The sequence below is a fragment of the Oratosquilla oratoria genome, chromosome 32, assembly GCF_046742065.1.
Source record: "Oratosquilla oratoria isolate Oo_2021 chromosome 32, ASM4674206v1, whole genome shotgun sequence".
Classification (NCBI taxonomy): domain Eukaryota; kingdom Metazoa; phylum Arthropoda; class Malacostraca; order Stomatopoda; family Squillidae; genus Oratosquilla; species Oratosquilla oratoria.
Window position 1 is genome coordinate 23,077,231 of NC_134808.1, and position 20,555 is coordinate 23,097,785.

Here is a 20,555-nt window from a genome sequence, read left to right on the forward strand (position 1 = left end):
GAAACCATAATGGCAAAACTTCGTTAGGAAAAGCTCTTAAATTTTTTCGGTCACTGAGCCACAGTAGAGTACTCAACGTTGAATATGAATTGGAGCATTTCTCTACACTACATAAGAACATAAGAATAAAGGAGACTGCAAGAGACCATAAGGCCTACACTAGGCAGCTCCGTATCCATCACCACCTGTCATCCCCATCCATAAAGTTGTCTAATCGTTTTTTAAAACAACTGATAGTTTCAGCGCTTACTACATGGTTACTAAGTTTATTCCATTCGTCGACCACCCTATAAGTAAACCAATTCTTGCCTATTTCCTTCTTAAATCTAAATTTGTCCAGTTTACAACGAGTGGTGTAGGCTACTCCTGGACATAGGAGGCTCTTACTCTTAGCCACGGTCGCGGCGTAGAGTACTCCAACACGGTGAGACAATGTCATCATATTAAGATTACAGGACAGGACTCGCAGTAATGTATTAAGTTTGGACAAATTAGATTTAAGAAGGAATGGGACAAGAACTGGTTTACCGATAGAGTGGTTAACGAATGGAATAGACTTAGTTACCATGTAGTGAGCGCTGATGGGAATGATAGATGGTTATGGACACGAAACTGCCTAGTGTAGGCATTATGGTCTCTTGCAGCCTCCTTCATTCTTATGTTGTTATTAGAAGACTCCGCTGAAGTGAGTTTGAAGTGAAGATTGCACCACACTGAGGTTTGCCTGTGCTGGACAACAGAAAGAAAAAATTGTGTTGAAAAGTGTCTGTGATTCGTAAAGACTACAGTAATAGAAAAGAGTTTCTAGAAACGCGTACAAAAAGATGCGGTGATATGAAATGTGTTTATTGTTTATGTGGTTTGATAATTACTTCCAGGACCCAACAGAAAAATAAAAGCAGTGCAAAGAGAAAGAATTAACCCAAAAATGTGTCAAAAATTATGTTGCTATATAGAATGTGTTTATTGTTGATATGATTTGATAATTACTTCTAGGAATCAAAATAACAAGAAAAACAATGCAAAAGAAATAATAGTAAGATTGAATTAACCAGAGAAAGAATTATTCCAATCGAAGTGGAAAATATTGGCTTTCAGTATCAAATAGTTTGAGATTAGAAATATCAGACGATATCAAGACTCGTTATCTCTCAGTCGTGTTGGAGAAATTTCGTCTTGTAAATGGAAAATTGGAACATTAAAAAGAAAAAGGAATAAACTAGAGAGATTTAGTTTTGTACAGAAATGACAAGTGAGAAATTCTAAAAAAAGAAAAGAAAAGAAGACGAATAAGTAATCTGAATATGAAAAACGTAACAAAATGACAAGACAATAAAGTGTTTAATCCCATGAAAAAGGATCTAAAACCGGTAGATACCTTTCTAGTTTTAGATATTGTTTTGCACACCATCCTGTATAGCTCTTGAATATCTGGTTATGATTAAATCAGCCAACAAAGGAATTGTAAGACATCTGTGATTTCAAGAAAGTGAGGCTTAAAGATTCGGATTGCTTTTGAGGAGGTATGACTCTTTTGAACTTACCATGCGATGAGTCTGACTTTATATAATTTCCTTTTATAAACGAAAGCGCTTGGCGAGATAAAAAAAGAAAGTGTCCTTGTTCATCAGATATAACGTTAGCTTCTGTAGGTCATTTATACATGCATATTTAGTAAAGTCTCGAGTTCAATATTCTGAGTTAGTCTCGCATTCACATACACTTAATTCTTAATCAAAGGGAGATCACTTTCTTAACTGAATACGATTGTGTAAAAAGTAAAAAACAACAACAACAACAACAACAACCGGAGACCATGATAAATCGAAGCTGAAGCTGATTCAGGTTCATGAATACATATGCGAGGAATATGTAAAGAAAAGAACTGAGCGCACGTAACCTTCAGAGTATCGAAACCAGCACCGCAAAGGAATCCAATCAAACCTAAAGGTAAACATTGGTATTCACTTTGTTGCTATTGTTCTTACTGATGCGCTTATAAACAGTGACATGGTTTCTAAACAATATTCGTTTCCCTTGTCCACACAAGATGAAGACACTGATCACCGAAGTGGAAACACTGCGGTGGCTCGTGCTCCTAGGGGTGTTGCTAGCGTCTCAGGGTAAGAATTTACCTAGAGATAAGTCGACGACGACGACGACACCGGCAAAGACGACATTATCGTCAGCATCGTCGCTAGATGAGGAGATATCATTACGACACGCACCCTGTCGGGTTCTTATTCTTCATATGGAACACTGTCTTATGGTTTGTTTAATTGTATATTTCATTACATATTCTATTATCTATCCTATTACGTATTCCACTTCATATTCTTTTACATACTTTGTTACACATTATATAATATCTTTTGTTACATATTTTCGTCCCAAACATTTACTTTGGGCAAAGAGATGATGATGATGACGACGACGACGACGATTATCATGATGATGAAGATGGTAATGACGATGATGATGATGATGATGATGACGATGACGATGATAATGATGATGATGATGATGATGATGATGATGATGATGATGATGATGATGATGATGATGATGATGATGATGATGATGATGATGATGATGATGATGATGATGATGATGATGGCGATGGCGATGGCGGTGATGATGATGATGATGATGATGATGATGATGATGATGATGATGATGATGATGATGATGATGATGACGACAATGATGATGATGATGACGACGACGACGACGATGATGATGATGATAATAATAATAATGATGATGGTGATGATGATGATGATGATGATGATGATGATGATGATGATGATGTGATGATGATGATGATGACGTTGAATATGGTTTGAGTTATCTAATTATCTGGCCAAACTTCATTGGGAAAAGATGTAAAGACAATTCTTGCTTCTTGATTTACTAGTACAGCTTTCGAAGATGTCTAAGGGTTGGGCGAAAGCTGTACTAGTAAATCAAGAAGGAAGAATTGTCTCTACATCTTTTCCCAATAAAGCTTGGCCAGATGATTAGACAATTCAGCCATATTCAGCGTTCAAGTGTTAGAAAAGTTGAACATGTCAGCAAAAAGCTCGTGAATGCAGCTGCTGCTGCAAATTATATATATATATATATATATATATATATGTATATATATACATATATGCATACATACATATATGTATATATATATATATATATATATATATATATATATATATATGTGTGTGTGTGTGTGTGTGTGTGTGTGTATGTAAAAGAGGGGAGTAGGTTCTCAGTAATACACGTGGAGTTAAAAACGACAGCATTGTTGTAGTTATTCAGTTTTTTCCTCGTATTTTTGATTTTCCTGATTAGAGATTTGCCATTAACCGGGTGAATTGAAACTAAATCACTATATTCTTCCATTTCTTTCCATTATTTGAGATCAACGTTTCGTTTTAATGAAGACATTTTCAAGAGTAAATTTATATAACAAAAATTACATAATTACAGTAATGGTGACAAGATTACAAAAGTTACATAAATACAATAATATTGACAATTGTGTGCAAGAACAATACTAGTAAAATATGAATACGATAATGTTGACTATTGTGTGCAAGAACAAAACTAGTAAAATATGAGGGATACAATATAAATGCAATTATATATGATGACAATGGTACATGAAGATTTACATTTAAAGGAATGGGAGAAAAAAAAGTGACAAGTCAGGGATGACAGATATACAGTATATACAGTATAAGCCTATGGTCAGGGATCAGACAATGGGATCTCAGAGGTCACGGGGTAGGGGGGGTTGGGGTGGGGGGTTAGGCGAGTGTGGTCACCGTGGGGGAGAAGAAGAGGGTGGAGGTGGAAGGGGAGGAGGGGGAGACAAGGAAGGGAGGGTTGGAGGGAGGGTGGAATGGGGGATTTTTGTTTCTATACAATGGGATAGTGGAGATAAATTTGTTTTGGATGTTAATGACTGGATCTTTGTCTCTAATATGAAAGGCTTCGAGTAATTGTAGTCTCCTAGGGTCATCACTCGTTCCAATAATTTTGGTGGAATTAATCAATTCATTCCTTCTGAGTACAGTGTTGTGGAAATTCTTATGATGTTCTTTGATTGCTCCCTCTTGTAGATGTAATGATAGGCGACGGCTGACTTTGCATCTAGTAAAACCGATGTAGGTATGGTTAAGAGGCTTACAATCCTCTGAAGAGTAACTATATTGGTACACTACATTGGTTCTAGATGTGAAGTCTGATCGCCTAGAAGAGTTGTTCATCATGATCATAGAGGAAGTTCTGGGATTTTTGTAGTAAATGAGAACTCTGGTTTTGTTGTTCTTGCTTGTAGGGAGGCAATTCCTTTGGATGATATCATCCAAAGGAATTGCCTGCATGAGTTGAGCCTTCAAATCAGACATGCTATGAGCCAAACAGCTATCGCCTGGGACTACATCGCACAGTCCGCGTCATCCCCCACAATCTTAAAGTGATGTATGCGTATACTCTTTCATGACTTCTGGAATTATTGGACTATAATCCCAATTTCTAGTCTACCCTCGTTGAGCTCGGTGGTGGGTGGATAGTGGGTGGGGGCGTGTTAGGACGACTCTTCACGTTTATGTATATGTCGTACATATATATTATTTATGGGGAGGAGAGCTTTCAGCCTGACTCGTTCAAATCCACCAAGCCCGCCATGAGAGCAGTCGGGATGATGCAAAAGAGGCAAGAGTACGGCGAACCAAGCCCTGGATGAACATCTGGTGGGCTTTCGTGTGTGTGTCTCAAATATTCTTTCCCCCTCCAAGGACGTTCGATTATCCTTCTTATTGGAGTAGTTCAGGAGGCTTAGAATTAATATAGGAACTTTCTTTGAGATAGTGAGACCAGGCAAGGGTGAGATCAGTCGTAAGTGTTATACCTACTGTTGGTCGGGCCACAGCAACTGAGTTTACCTTGGGGATGGAGTGGGGTGGGGATAGTTGTATCATCTTGTTCCAGAGATGAAGGCCACACCTATGAACTTGGTTAGTAATACCGGAGGTATCATAAAAGAGATCGATCACACATTTTTCTTTGCTCGTTGGACAAGGAGAAGTATGATAGGAGAATCGTTGACAATGAAGACCATTTTATTGACAATGACTTCAGGCCTGCTTACCAAGCCATGAATAAAACACAATTTCAAATATGTTATTCGGGTAAGCACTGTCCGAACAGCTGATGAGCAATCAATGTCAGACATGGATAGATGCAGAGTTTACTGGGAAGAATACCTTGATACTTTGAATAGATGTAGATGACTGATCCTACGAGAGACCAGTTTTGCCTGGGTGGTGTTCAAGTAACGGCTGACGGTCTACCGATGGATGAAACTCTGAGTAAGGTTAGAAAACCTCTACGTTGAATGACGGAATGGCGTCTTACATCCGTAAGATCAGGGTGGACTTACTGAAAGTCTGAGGTGGTGCCATAATCTGCGGGTTGCATGCAGTACTCTCTGTCATTTGGCACTCCTGTACTATTCTTTCTGGTTGGAAAAAGGGCTTGATCAATCTTATATTGAATGGCAAGGGGACCGGCAGGATTACAACTGCTACTGCCGCATTACATTGCTCTATGTGGTGATAGAAGTGATTGTCTATCTATTAAAAGATGGTGCAACTTCACTTCCATCTCATAAAGTTTCAGGAGCCTGAGCAGTCTGGGTTTATACCCGGTAAATCAACAAATGATCTGGTCCTAGCGCTCTGTGTTCTTTTGGAATTCCAAAATGAGCTTCAAAAGGTGTTGCTTGAATATGATGTAAATACAGAATCCCACATGACGATTCTTTGGCATAATTATGATATGATTTGCAGAGACCATTACCAGGGTCTCCGCCAATACCAGGTCCAGTAACGCGAATCGGTTCGGGAGACCCAGAGGATTCTCGTCTCACTGTTTACGAAGTACCTTGCAGAGACCTTCAAGTAAGTCAACCATTGAATCTGTTTTGTCTTGCTTAATTTGGTCAATAAATATTTGTTTTTTAAAACAGTGATACATCTTAGGGATCTTTGCCATGGCCAAGGGCAGATGAGAACATTATATATACAACTTATTTGACGACTATCTAATTGATAACCACTGTATTTTATCGTGATATATGGCTTCATTAAATTTTACTTTCACGTGAATGATGTTGATCAGATGATATAATTTTCTTCCTCTTCCACGATTACATTAATGACTGCTTATCTATTCATATTTTTTTCTTTCACCCTAATGCAGTTCGAGTCTACATGTCCCTTGGCATGGGACAGTCGTTTGACCAACCAGGAGAACTTTGTGAAAGAAAATGTCAAGCCTTATAATGTTTATAGTACTCTTAAACTCGAGGGATACAATCAAAACAACGAGAGCCAGATGTTTGTTACTGAACCAGATCTTGCCTTAGTTAAAGGTGAGATCACCTCGATGCGTAATAGGGAAGAATCTCATAAGGAGATAAAGAATACCAAAATAGTGGAGTATGAACCTCTTACCGATGGTTCTGGAAGTTCAGAAGAAGAAATGAAGAGTAAGCTTCATCCGCAACGGTCAGTCATCAAGACAAAGTTCAGGAGAAGGCAGGGTATGGAAGAGCCACTCAAAGTTGACAAGAAATCTAGAGTCGAAGAAGATTCAAGTCAGGAAATAAGATTTACAACCGAGATTTCTGGAAACTCAGGAAGAGTTATGCACGAACGTCATCCACAACGACCAATTCGCTTAAATTTCAGGGGAAGGCGAAATGGAGAGAAGTTATCTATGGAGAACAATAAACATGAAGTAGAAGGAAACTCAAATAACAAAAATCGAAACACTTCGTCCGTCGATATCACTGTCGGCCACAAACTGAGAACCAATAACACTACAAGCTCTGATATCAGTATCACAGAAGAGTTCTTGGATATGAGTACCACAGAAAAACCAGTAGCATTCCATAAGCACACAGTGTCTGAGGAGACTATCGAGGACGATCCGGACACCCTTACCAGATCGCCGGCACTTTACGCCATACTCAAAAGGCAGTCAAAGAATACAAACCTGCATCAATTACAAAAACCTGAGCCTTCACAAACTTTAATAAACGAGAGCCTGAGCTATAACAAAAACTTTTCAAAATATTTTAGTATTGGGTCTTTTGACTTCATTGTAAACCTTACTGTCAATTACAAACTGAATGAAGCTCCCAAAAGTGGAGTGAAAAGATCTTTAATTCCTCAAGGACAAAAGACCAAAACTAGGACTTCTGTAAGCTTTCGTAATAAGACCAACACAGAGACTAATGGAAATGATCCCCTTGAGTTTCATGCTACTTGGGAACATTCAGAAAAAGAAAAAATCTACACGTTTGAGAAAATCTTAATCAAATCTGATACTACATCACCTGAAGATGATAGTACAGAAGATGTGAACGATGAAATACACAACATCGAAACATCAAATGAGTTTAATGATACTTCAGGAGACGATAAGAGTGTTTCTTTACATGGCAACAAGAAAAGTCATGTAGTTTCAGATGCTGATATTACTTCAGGGACTGATGCCCCTTCAAGAGCTGGGGCAAACTTCACTCCATCGACCAAGGTTGGCGTCCAGGTGAGCATGAGACAAAAGCAATTTCCTGTCTCGTCGAACTCATCACCCATCATTCAGAAACACCAAGGGACCCAAGCAAAGATTTTGAAGTACATTCCAAGCAAAATAATCGATAGCACAACAAAAGGACTAGATACCAACAATATACATTCTGATACCAGTGATATAAGCTTGAATACCACTGACTTAGTACTCGGTACCAATAATACAGTACCCAATTCCACAGAAGTTGTGGTCTATACTACGGGTCAATTTGTTGATAATTACATTACTACTCAGATACCGTCTGCCGTGGGTGAACTCATTACCACGGTAGACAATACTACTTCAATGGTAACCGACATCATCACTCCGACATCCAGTGCTATTAAAATGGAACCTTTCTCTATTACCACAGATACTGTTAGTAGAGAAACTACTCCAGTAACAGATCATGGTATTACTACCATGAAGAGCAGTGACGCTACCACTAAACTGGATAAGATATTTATATTTTCTGATACCACCACCACTATGGTAGCTCACGATGTCACCACCACAGCTCCTACTAACAGTGTCACAGAATCCAGCGTTTCCACTAGCGTACTTGATACTAACATTGCAGATCGCAATATTACTACTCTAGAACCTGATATTATAATCACAGCACCCGGAATTGATACTAAGGAAACTGATCTCTTACCTGTGGAACACAGCAGTACTACAGAAACACCAAGTACTATTACTACAGCTTTAAGCACCACTACTTTGGAATCTGATATTTTGACCTTTGAACTCGGTACTATCACAATACCCGGTACCATCATCACAGACGCAGACACTCTTATCACAGACTCTAATAACAATACAACAGAACTCACTAGTGCAGCCGCAGAACCCAGTTCATCAATTAAAAGACATTTCATTACCAACAATGGATTCAATATTAACATCAGTGAACACATTTTTAACGCTACAGAATCCGATACTCTCATGACAGTAACTGATACCATTAACAAGTTACCCTACGTCACCACTTCAGAACCCAGCTATCATACCATAGAACCTGACACTCCCAGTATAGAACCCAGTTCTGTTATCACTGAACCCAACGTTATCACCACAGAAGCCGCTATTGATGCAACGGAACCTGATATTAGTACGTTGGAACCCGATGCCAATTCAGTAGAACCTGGTAGGATTACTACGCATGACCTTGTTGTCACAGAAACAAAGACCACCACGATAGAACCCGTTGTAATCAAAGCGATACCCAGCAAGTCCATCAAAGATTTCGAATCCACCACCGAAAAACACTATATTACTACCACAGGATCAAATACTTTTATGATAGAACCAAATATCACCACCACAGAACCCGATGGTATTTTCATAGAATCAAATATTAGAACGGAACCCTATGACTTCATACCAGAACTGAATACTACTATTATAGAATCTTATGTACCTTCCATAAAACTTTATAATCCCACCACAGAACCCGACATCATAGCTACAGGAACCAATATCGCTAAAGAATACAACACACAGCCCAATGGTTTTACCTTAGATCCCACCTATATCACCACAGAACCCAACAACATTATCACAGAATACAGTGATAGTGCAGAACCCAATATCATAGTCCTTGCACCTAATGTTGGCACTTCAGAACGCAACACAGCACCCGTTACTGCCACCTCAGATACCAGTGCTACAGATTCCAATATTGCCTACATAAAACCCGATATTACTTTCACAGAACACGATACCACTACAGAGACTGATATGACCACCGTAGACCCTGATATTCCTACCCTTGAATCCCAAACCAGAAAACTCGATATCATCGCTACAGAAACTAACATACTAACAACGGAATCCGATGTTTTTATCTCAGAGTTCGGTATTACCACTGCAGACACAGGACCTGATGAAACAGCCAGAGAGTACAGAGTAGCAGCAGCAGAACTTGATGCCACAATTGCAAGGCCTACCTCCACCACCACAGAAACTAACACTATAATCGCTAGCGCCAATGGGAACACCCCCGACCTCAATACAGTAAGCACGGAACCCTATGCATCTACCACAGATCTCATTATAGCCATTACAGACGCTATCATCTCTACCTCTGAACCCAATACAGTGTTTAATGAACCCGACTTTACCAGTACAAACTCAGATAGTATTGCCAATGAACCAACAATCACTACAGACTTCACTACCAACGCAACAGAACCTGTTACTATTGGTATGGATATCAATATCGTCACTGTAGAATCAATTAATATCACCACAGAACCGAGTCTTATTGCAACAGCTACTGTAGAGTCTAATACAGAACTTGGTATTACCACCACAGAACCTGATATTACAGAACACGAAGATGCAAACACCACAGAACCCGACATCTCCACTTTAGAACCCAATAACACGATTATAGAAGCTGATAATACTGTTATAGATCCCAGCATAATAACTACTGAAACCAGTATCATAATAGCAGAGCCAGATAATACCATTGAAGAACTTGAAATAATAACTAAATCTAATACCATCTCCACAAAACCTGTTACTATCACCATGGAATCTACTCCTTACACAACAAACGACGATATAGCAGTCTTAAAACACGAAATATCTACAACGGAATTCAGTGCTGTTAGTAGAGAACCTGATGTTGTTATAACAGGGAACGCAACAACAATTACAGATTCCAGTGTCATAGACACAGAACCCTATATATCTACAACGTTGCCTGACTCCTTAATCTCAGAACCCAGTGTCACCACTTCAGAACTTGATGCTAGAATAAATCCTAATGTTACCCCGATAGAACTTGACACAATGGGTACAGATTCAAACATTAACACCGCAGAAACCAGTACCTACACTACGGAACCTGGTATTTTCAGAGCAAAACGCGATGCAATAAATGAACTTAGATACGAAGACATGGATTTTGATAACGTTGGCACAGAAACTAAAATAACTTTCAGCAAAACTAATTTTGTAAACGCAGATTCCGATATCACCATTGCACGACCAACAAAAGTTACTGCACTGCCTAAAAATACCACAATTCTTAGTGAGATAGAAATAGATAATATCACTAATGATGTCCTCCATCCTATTAGTACTTCTTCCATAGAGATCGACATGTCCTCTGCAAGACTTAATGTCATGCCTTCAGTGACGAATACTTCTGACACAGGAATCAAAGCTTGGCAAGCACCAATTCCTAAGGCCAGAGTCATTGCAAAGAATCCTTCTAAAAACACTTTTTTGCATAAGCTACTCTATAAACGTATGGGCAAGGATAAAGGATCAATAGGGAATTTTCATTGGGAGAACCCAAAAATGTCTAGAACCAACAGGAATGCCTTGCCCCAAGTACATTATTCACCCAATAATCAATCAAACGGGGTAGATTATACATCGAGTATAGATCAATGCGTTCAGCAGCTGCAACCAATAAACTTACTTACTCAACAGAATGAGCAACAGCAGAAAGTCATACAATCTATAAGCAATTTCAAGGATAATAAATCTGAGGGAAAACCCCCTGTCTTGGTTATTCTGATTCAACAAGGAAAACCGACTGGAGATACTCGTCCCATGCACCCTCACTCACCTCCTTGGAGTGAACCTCTGCAGCCTATTTCAAGAACATCTGCCTTTCACCCAGAAATTTCAGAAATATACACTCCCTCAGGAATGTCTCAGCAGAGCTCAGGAGGATTCCAATCAGTTCCAGCACCTTCACAACCCGCCATGGGACCGCCATATCAAACCATACAGATCTCACAACCAGACTACGTAATGGCACATCCAAACCAAAATACATCACAATTATTCTCAGGAACGTCTCAGCCTTCCCCGGAAATCCAACAAGGCCCAGGAATCCCAGAAACATACCAACAGGTTCCACAAATTTATCAGGGTAAACCAGAACTGGGATCACCATACCTATCACCAGTCCAAAATATTCCACAGTATTCACCGTACTCACTACCAGCACAAAACGTCTCTGAGCCAGGATCACAATATCTTCAACCAGTTCAAAGCATTCCACAACCACAGGGAGATATCCTACAGCCAAGCCCATTGTTGACACTATTAGAGAACAATGAGCTTCAACCAAACCCATCATTGTTGCAATTAGACCAAAATAAGCTACAACCGAAACCAGCTTCAGGAACATCTCAATCTAACCCAAAAATCCAACAACCAGACCTACGAATTCCAAAAACATATCAAGAAGTTCAGCAAATGTATTATGACATCCAACAACCTGTTGCACAATTCCAGCCAGGATCGCCATATGATCAACCAATCCAAAGTATTTCACGACTAGATGGGCATATCCTACAACCAAACCCGTCATTTTCACAGCTAGATCAAAATGAGCTGCAACAGGAATTAGATTACTTACAATCAGATATAGATTATCTAGGTTCAAATCCATTGTCTTCACAATCACACTCAGGTAATGCACAACCCCATCCTTCATATATCAAAGCAATTCAAACCATCCCTCAATTGAATTCATTATTTTCAGATTCACTTATTGCACAACTAGATGCTCCCCCACAACCAAACTCACCACTATTTCGCACAATTACAATGCTCCCACCATCAAACCCTGTTTTCTCTCAACCCACTTCAAATATGTCGAAGCTACAACTAGTAGATTCACAAATGGGCTTGACACCATCACAACAAACTTTAAAAGGTGGACAACCTAGATTGGAATTTCCACAAAGTCCAATAGAAAATTCAAAGCCATTTAGAGACACTGTTATACCTCAAATAGGTCAGGAATTAGTTAGTCCTAGCTTCTTAATGACCCAACAGATTTCAAAACTATTAGAATCAACCCTGGTAGACCCCCAACATCATCCTAGTTTTCAACATCCGAGTCAAGGGCTTCAACAACCGATCCCAGTAATACCACAATCTGGCCAGCATGATAAAAAAACACTCTTACAATTCCAACACCCAAGCCTAATTTCTCAGCCAGAATCACATTTTCAACATTCGTTCTCTCAGTGGGAACAATCAAGGTCACAAGTTCCATTTCCCGTCTCACAAACCCTTCAATCGCTTTCGGAAACACTAGAAATGTCACAACCCACATCAGGAATACAACAGTCAAACCCAAAAATACCAGCATTACCCAAACCATTTCCTGGAATACAACATCCAAGTTCAAGAATACCAGAGTTAGGCCATGGAATACCTCAACCATCCCCTGAAATACAACAGGCAGGTCCAAAAATATCAGAAATAGACACTGGAATATACCAATCATTTCCAGGAATGCAACGGACAAATCCAAGAATACCAGACTTAGGTCTTGAAATACCTCAAACACTTTCTGGAATACAACAGACAAATTCAAGAATACCTGATTTAGGCCCAGGAATACCTCAAATATTTCCAGGAATACAACAGTCAAATCCAGGAATACCAGAGTTACAAAGTATTACAAAGGCGGAGCATGCCGACAGGAGACCTTTTGGTCCATATCTAGGTCCAGGAATATCCCTATTTCTTCCTGGAATACAAAAGTCAAACCCAAGAATACCAGAGTTAGGCCCAGAGATACGGCAGGCTTTTTTTAAGCCATTGGATCCATGGCCAGACACAAAAATGCTACATTCCTTTTCACCAATACCAAAATCAAGTCAAGAAATATTAGAACCAAACCCATTACTCCCAAGACGAGGTCCGAGTACAACACAAACTGATGATGGAATGAAAAATCTTTTCCCATACATCTCACAGCCATATCTGGGGGAACCACAGTCGAATCCAGGATTGTCCCAGCCAAGCAAAGGCATACTACAGCCAGGTCCAACCTCACCAGAACTAGATTTGGGGATGCAACAACCAGCCACCCAAACTCTTTTGCAGAAAATGCAACCACTATTAGGAGCACAAGACCAACCATATATATCACAATCACCAGCTGGATTACAGCAGCAATCCTTTGCTTCGATACTGTTACACCCTAAAATACAAAAACCATTATCACAAGCTGCACAACAACTGTGGTCCCCTCAGGTACTTTTACTTGCCCAACCACAAGAACCACAGTTTCCTATGTCCCAACAGTCATTACCTGGTTTTAGTTCCTTTCTTCAGAGGCTTCAAAGAGAAGCCGTGAAGATTCCTATTTCATTGACCAAAGTGAAAAGGCCTTCAAATGACCAATATGAAATACATTTCATCACAGAGCTCGATCCACCACCTATCCTCCACCCCCTTGGAAATACACAAGTATTACCTAATCTCAACCAAAGTCTTGTTACAGTAATGGAGTCTCGCCTAAGTGAAGACATGAAGCCAGAAAAACAGTCTGAAATTTCTACATCCACACTGATTCCCCAGGGCGTGCAGGTTAATGGTTCATCCAGTCTTGATATAAAGAATATATCGACAGCTCGTGAGGCGCATGATAAACAGTTCATCATCATGGGAAGAGCGGAGAACCATATAAATTTGTTGAGGGAAGCCGGGTTACAAGATCAGCTGTCTCATGACCAAACAGAACAGTCGATTACTCTCTGGGAACAGTCACTGGCACAAGGGGAACAAACTTTGCAACAGGCGCAACAGATGTGGGTACAGAATTCAGTAAAGTTGTCACAAGGGGACCAGAAATCAGAAAAAGAACGGCTGGAAGTGTTAAGCATAGAACAGGATCTTCCCCACAATTTGCAGAGTCTTCAACCAGTGTCAATACCTCAACTACTTTTCCAGTCAATTAAAGCTGCCTCAGCTGGTAGCAATTCATCTAATACTATTACTCATGGTATTCAGCCCATTGCTTCACAGATGATTCAGAACTTTGCAATAGGCAAAATGTATCCTAAACTAAGTTCCACTAATGTCCAGCTTACTCCTGAATCAAAAGAAAACAACCATTCCTCCATGTTAGAGATTAACTTTACTCCTTTTACCCAGAAATCCCAAATTACTATTGCACCTTTATTATCTACGAACGAGAGCTCACCTACGAAAGAAGTAAATGACCTTGAATCTGCCTCTCAAAAAGAAGCTCTCAACATCTTAAGTTCTGAGGGCAGTTTAGATGAGAAAATATTGTCGAGTAGCGTTGAGCCTTGTTTAACTCAGTCAGATTCTTGTAATGACAAAAGACTAAAACGTTCTGTAATAAAACTGCGACAAGGCAATGAACGATCTCTGTCAAGGAATGGATACAGGTTAAAGCGCCAGATAACTCCGAATCCTATACATTCGTTCTCTGCTTATAATTCTGAGACCAATATTCAAAAGGCAAACCCAATTGTATCTACATTCCTCAATTCAAGTCCTAAAATATCCCCAGATATTACACAAGTTCATGAAACACTAAATCCATCACCCTCACCTTCACAACATTCATTAACTCTCCCACAATTAACAACATCTTCACAACATTCAACAAATATTTTACAACTGACAACACCGCGAACACAGACAGAAATCTCTGGAACATCATCCTTACTTGAAAAGAAATCATCAGTTGTATTTCCATCGACACAGATAAGTCATTCATCCTCTGTGACATTTCCTCGCGATGGGACACCAGCCCTTTTGACAACACCCATACCGCAAACCTCTACGGGAACACCTACGTTAGGAAAGCCGACAGAAGCTGATACTGTATCATCGGTTGATCAAAATCAGTTAATGCCCCAACCATTAGTACCTCTGTGGCCTTCAACCCCTTCTCTACCACAATCATTTCAGACCCGGGTACAGCCCTCAGTTCCTCAATTGACTGGGCGGGTGTCATCCCCTATTCAGTCTTTAACACGGGCACAATTTCCCTCATCGTATCCGTTTCAGCCAGTAAATATGCAATCTGTTCAGCATCCCATGATGCCTATGACGAGGCCTTTAACTTATCAACGGCCATCCCTAGGACTTGGAGTAAACTATCAAACGCCTTATAATCATAGATCATTACCTATTCCTCGTTTGGCACCTGGACGCACCTCCACCTCGTTCCGGCTACAAAACTCTCAACAGTACAACTCCAAGAAACCTGTACAGCCCGAAAGCCCTTACCAAGCTCTACCCATTTATGGAGAGGAGAAACCTCCTCAGGGGCTTTCAACACCATTTCATGCACTTTTGCAATATTTTTCACAATTTCTCCAGAGACAAGTTAATCAAGATCGGAGTCCGTCTTTTCGCCAGCCATTGCCAATATATCAAAGACAAACATACCATCAACAAAGAAGACCTGAACACTGGTTACCATCTTTCCAAACGCATCCTTTTCAGAATCCATCACAGTACAGGCCACAAGGGTATGTACAGAGTCGACCAGTCAATCAAAACCGACCTGTTCAGAATTCAGTACCTGGAAATTTCCGCCAGGCGATTCTGACACAAGTTGTAACGCCTACACAGCCCTCAACAACAATTAAATCATCAAGAGTCACACAACGGGCTACACCTATGCAAACCCGATCACCACCAGTATCCTTTCAGTCACCAACGTCTTCTCAACCTTCAACAGAGTTACTAACTTCAACACCCCAACCCTCATCATCTACACATTCACAACCTTCAATATATCCAACAATAAAACAGCTAGCCATAGAACAACCACTGGAATTAGCTCTGTCGACGAAGTCAACTTCAATCTCAACAACAATAACTTCAGATCTAACAGCAACAGAAACAACAACGACGACAAAAATGACTGCAGAACAATCAACAGCTTCCACACCTCTGGTAACAAAGTTGCCAATTACTTCAACAGCAACACTACATTCAACACAAACACAAAGTTCAGTACACTCTGCACAAACATCCGATTTAATACAACCCTTATTTGTAACAGAACCAACGGAATCCCCAGAGGCAACGATGACAACACAACCAAAAACAGGACAGTTGTCAACAACAGAACAAGCCACGAATCCTCAACCTACAGTACCTGAAGAACATATAACAACAATATCGAAACCTTTGATAACAGAACAACCAGCATTATCACCAGAGTCTATAATACCAGCACAACCAGAAACATCTCAATCATCAATAGAAACCCAACCAATAACAGTGACAACAGTAACACATCCGTTCCAACTCACAAGCACGGTACATCAGTTTCAATTGGCTGTATTGGAAACTGAAACACCATCAAAGACTCTTGATCTAACAACACCTGATATGATAAACCTAGATCTGACAACCACGACTCAAACAACGTCACCCTCACACTCACCAATAGATCAACAAATCTTATTTCCACCACTATCAACAAACTCACAGCCAACATCTACAAAAGAACCGACTACAAGAACAGATCTAAATTCAATAACTACTGAGATAGTGACAACAATGCATGCAATGGCATTACCAACAAAAGACATAAAATCGTCGTCTGAATCGTTGACAACAACAGAGGAATTGTCTCCATTACCTGTGGAAATGCTAAAGGCGGAAACAGACCAAGCTCTGATGTATACAAAACCTGTGAGTATGTCAAATGAATTTACACAAACATCTGGGTTTCCATCACTACTGACAGAAGTACCCTCTGAAATACCATCAACAACAGAAGGACTTCCACCATCATTTGACGAAATACCATCGACAACAACAGCAGAGTCGCAACCTTTTACAGGTTTGTCATCACTGACAACATTGTCATCACCAGTACTAACAGCAACAACAACAAAACTACAACCATTCACGGAATTGTCAAAAGGAATATCAGTGCCAATCATGACATCTACCAACTTGCCGACACAGGCAAAGGTATTGGCATTGAGATCTACGGTTTTAACAACAGAATCAACAGAGTTGCCTCAAGAATTAACAGAATTACAAGGGGTTAATACAACATTGCCCCCAAGAACCAGTGAGTTGTTACATACAAAACTATCACCAGCATCTACGAAACCATTAACAACTATGGAAGAGATATCCACGGAGTTACTAACAACAACAGATTTTTCAGAAGAGTTGAAAACATCACCAACAACTACAGTAGATCCATCAGAAGAAACTTCAAAATTGCCAATAACTGTATTAGACTTGCCATCAAGACTTACAGCAACAACAGTTACAACAGAAATACCATCAACAACTGTTTTAATAACAAAGCTGCTACAGGAATCTACGAAGATACCAATAACTACAACAGAGGTAACAAAAACTACGACAGCTGCGACAAAACTACATACGACAACAAAACTACGAAAAATATTTGTTACAACAGACCTACTAGAAGGAATCACTACAACTGAACTACCGGTAATGCTGGCAGTGACTACAACAGGACTACAAGAAAATCCAACGACAACAACTATAACAGAACTATTAGTAAACCAAACAACACCAACTATAACGGAATTATTAGACAACCAAACACCAACAACAATTTCAACGGAACTATTTGAAAACCAAACAACAACAGCAGAAGCAACTACAACGGGAATATTAGAAAATCAGACAACAGCAATAACAACACCAACTACAACATCAACTATGACGGAACTATCAGAAACCCAAACAACAATAGCAGCAGCACTAACAACAACAGAACTATTAGAAAGCCAAACAATAACAGCAACAACTACAACGAAAGTATTAGAAAACCAAAGAACAGCAACACCAGGTACATCGGAACCCTTAGAAAACCAAACAACGACACCAGCTACGACAAAACTAAAAGAAACAACAACAGAACTATTAGGAAAACAAACAACAGCAACAACAACACCAACTACAACAGAACTAGTAGAAAACCAAAGAACAACATTTACAACAGAACTAGAAGAAACCCAGACAGCAGCAACAGGAACACCACTAACAACAGCGCTATTAGAAAAGCAAACGTCAACAATAATACCAACAACAGAACTATTAGAAAACAAAACAACAACTACAATACAAACAACAACAGAACTATTAGAAAATCAATCAACAAAAGCACCAACTACAATAGAACTAGTAGAAAACGAAACAACAACCGCAGCAACTCCAACTACAATGGGATTATTAGACAACCATACAACAACAACTACAACTGCACTACTAGAAAACCAAACAAAAATTTCAACTACAAAGGAGCTACCAGAAAACCAAAGAACAACAACAGAAACGCACTCAACTTCAACTATATTAGAGATATCAAAAAACCAAACAACAACAACAAGAACTACAACGGAGCAATTAGACAACCAAGCAACAATTGCAGCAACATCAACAATAGAAGTACTAGAAAATCAAACAACAACTCAAACTACACCGGAACCGTTAGAAAGCCAAATAACAACAGTAGCAGCACCACCAACAACGGAGCAATTAGAAGAACAAACAAGAGCACCAGCTACAACAGAACCACTAAAATATCAAATAACAATAACTACAACGGAACTATTAGGAAACCAGATAACAACAGGAACAACACCACCAACAAAGGAACCGTTAGAAAGCCCAACAACAACAACAACAACAACAACACCACCAACAGAAACTCCTATCAGACCAACAAACCCAAAAACCTCAAAATCTAAGTCATCGGTCTTTCTCAAGACGATCACGAACATCAAAACAGTAGAGTCTTCTAACGAGACGTCTCAACTTCCTGGTGAGCGATCTCTTTACAACGTGAAGAAGGCGGAGACAGTCATAAGCATCTCAGAGTCCATTTCCAACAGCTCAGACGCCAACGGTGTGATGACGAAGACAATCAAGATTGAAACGAAGAACAGAACGGAAGAAACGACGACGCACATTCAAAGGTCATTGCCACCTTCGTCAGGCCGCGACCTCGCCCATTCGAATCGCAAACCAAAGAAATTGTTTTCTCTTAAAGATAAAAGTACCAAAACATAAAACCAATCCGTTACCCTATGTTCAATAGATGCGTCACCTGTATTGAATAAAATCGCCTAGTCTTAGCGAGATTGATGTTCATAATAAAGATGACGTCGAGAGGGTCAAATATGATAAACGCCACTTATAATATTTCTTTGGTTTTCCACCAGATTATTCCATCTAGCTACGGGAGATAGTCACGAGCGAAAGCCTGGACCTATGCTAGAGTTCTCACAACGTCATATGATTTATTTTGCTGTCAAATTATTTTCTTGGAAAAAAAAACTGTCAGACAAAGAATTTGGATTTTGTATGATGACATTTCTATGTGGGTCAAAAATCTTGTTCGTGACTGAACCTTCAGTCCATTAAAGATTCACTCCTGTCTCGACTTAACCCTACATCGGGGTATATACATGTACATATCAGATTGGCAGCACATATTTTTCATAAATCTTTTCATATTTCATATATCACCATCACGTTGACATGTCACTTGAGTGTCAGGAGTGATTTCACTGGCTGATGGGAAACAGGAGAGGGATTGTTCACATTTCACCATCAAATTGTAAAACCGCGCGGTAACCCATCTCTAGCTAGGCGGTGAGGCGACCCAACGTCGCCCTGATAAAAAAAAGTGGCCTACCGCAACTGACAAAGCTTCGCCCAAGCAAGGGTTTCTCACTTCCCACTGCGTGGGAGTGGGAAGGTGAATTTGAGTTTTACCCACAGAAACCACCCACCAATCAGCTTTGCCAGTGGCTACCGGGCCCTGCTGCGTGTGGCCTTCCAACCAATCATATTATCATATGTAACGTCATTCAGCCAATCAGCAGTGAGCTGTGGGCGATGCTTGATTTGTATAATCATTATAGATTTGTGTGTTAATGGTGTAATCAGAAACATGCTGGTCTCGCATCCACATAACTTTGGGTTCGAATCCCTAACTCCTCTCCGATTCCAAGCAGTGACTGTTTCCTACATGCCCCAACGGCCCAAGTGCATAATCGGCCGCTGTTATTCAGCGCCTCCTGGCGTAAGCTACTTACCATCTGATGTACACTGTTAATTTTATCCTTGTTAATATAAGAAAATTTCAT

At 39.8% G+C, this 20,555-nt stretch overlaps 1 protein-coding gene across 1 annotated transcript in view; it reads left to right on the forward strand.

Annotated features, from left to right (window-relative positions):
• Positions 1–895: 895 nt before the first annotated feature.
• Positions 896–20,555, forward strand: part of LOC143041808 (uncharacterized) — a 20,362-nt gene continuing 702 nt past the window's right edge. Inside the window, exons 1-4 of the mRNA XM_076213881.1 lie at positions 896–1,950; positions 2,051–2,269; positions 5,853–5,963; positions 6,265–20,555. The exon at positions 6,265–20,555 is cut by the window's right edge and continues 702 nt beyond it. Coding sequence (XP_076069996.1) covers positions 2,051–2,269; positions 5,853–5,963; positions 6,265–19,473 — 13,539 coding nt within the window. The 5' untranslated portion in view covers positions 896–1,950 and the 3' untranslated portion in view covers positions 19,474–20,555. The remainder of the gene's footprint in view (positions 1,951–2,050; positions 2,270–5,852; positions 5,964–6,264) is intronic.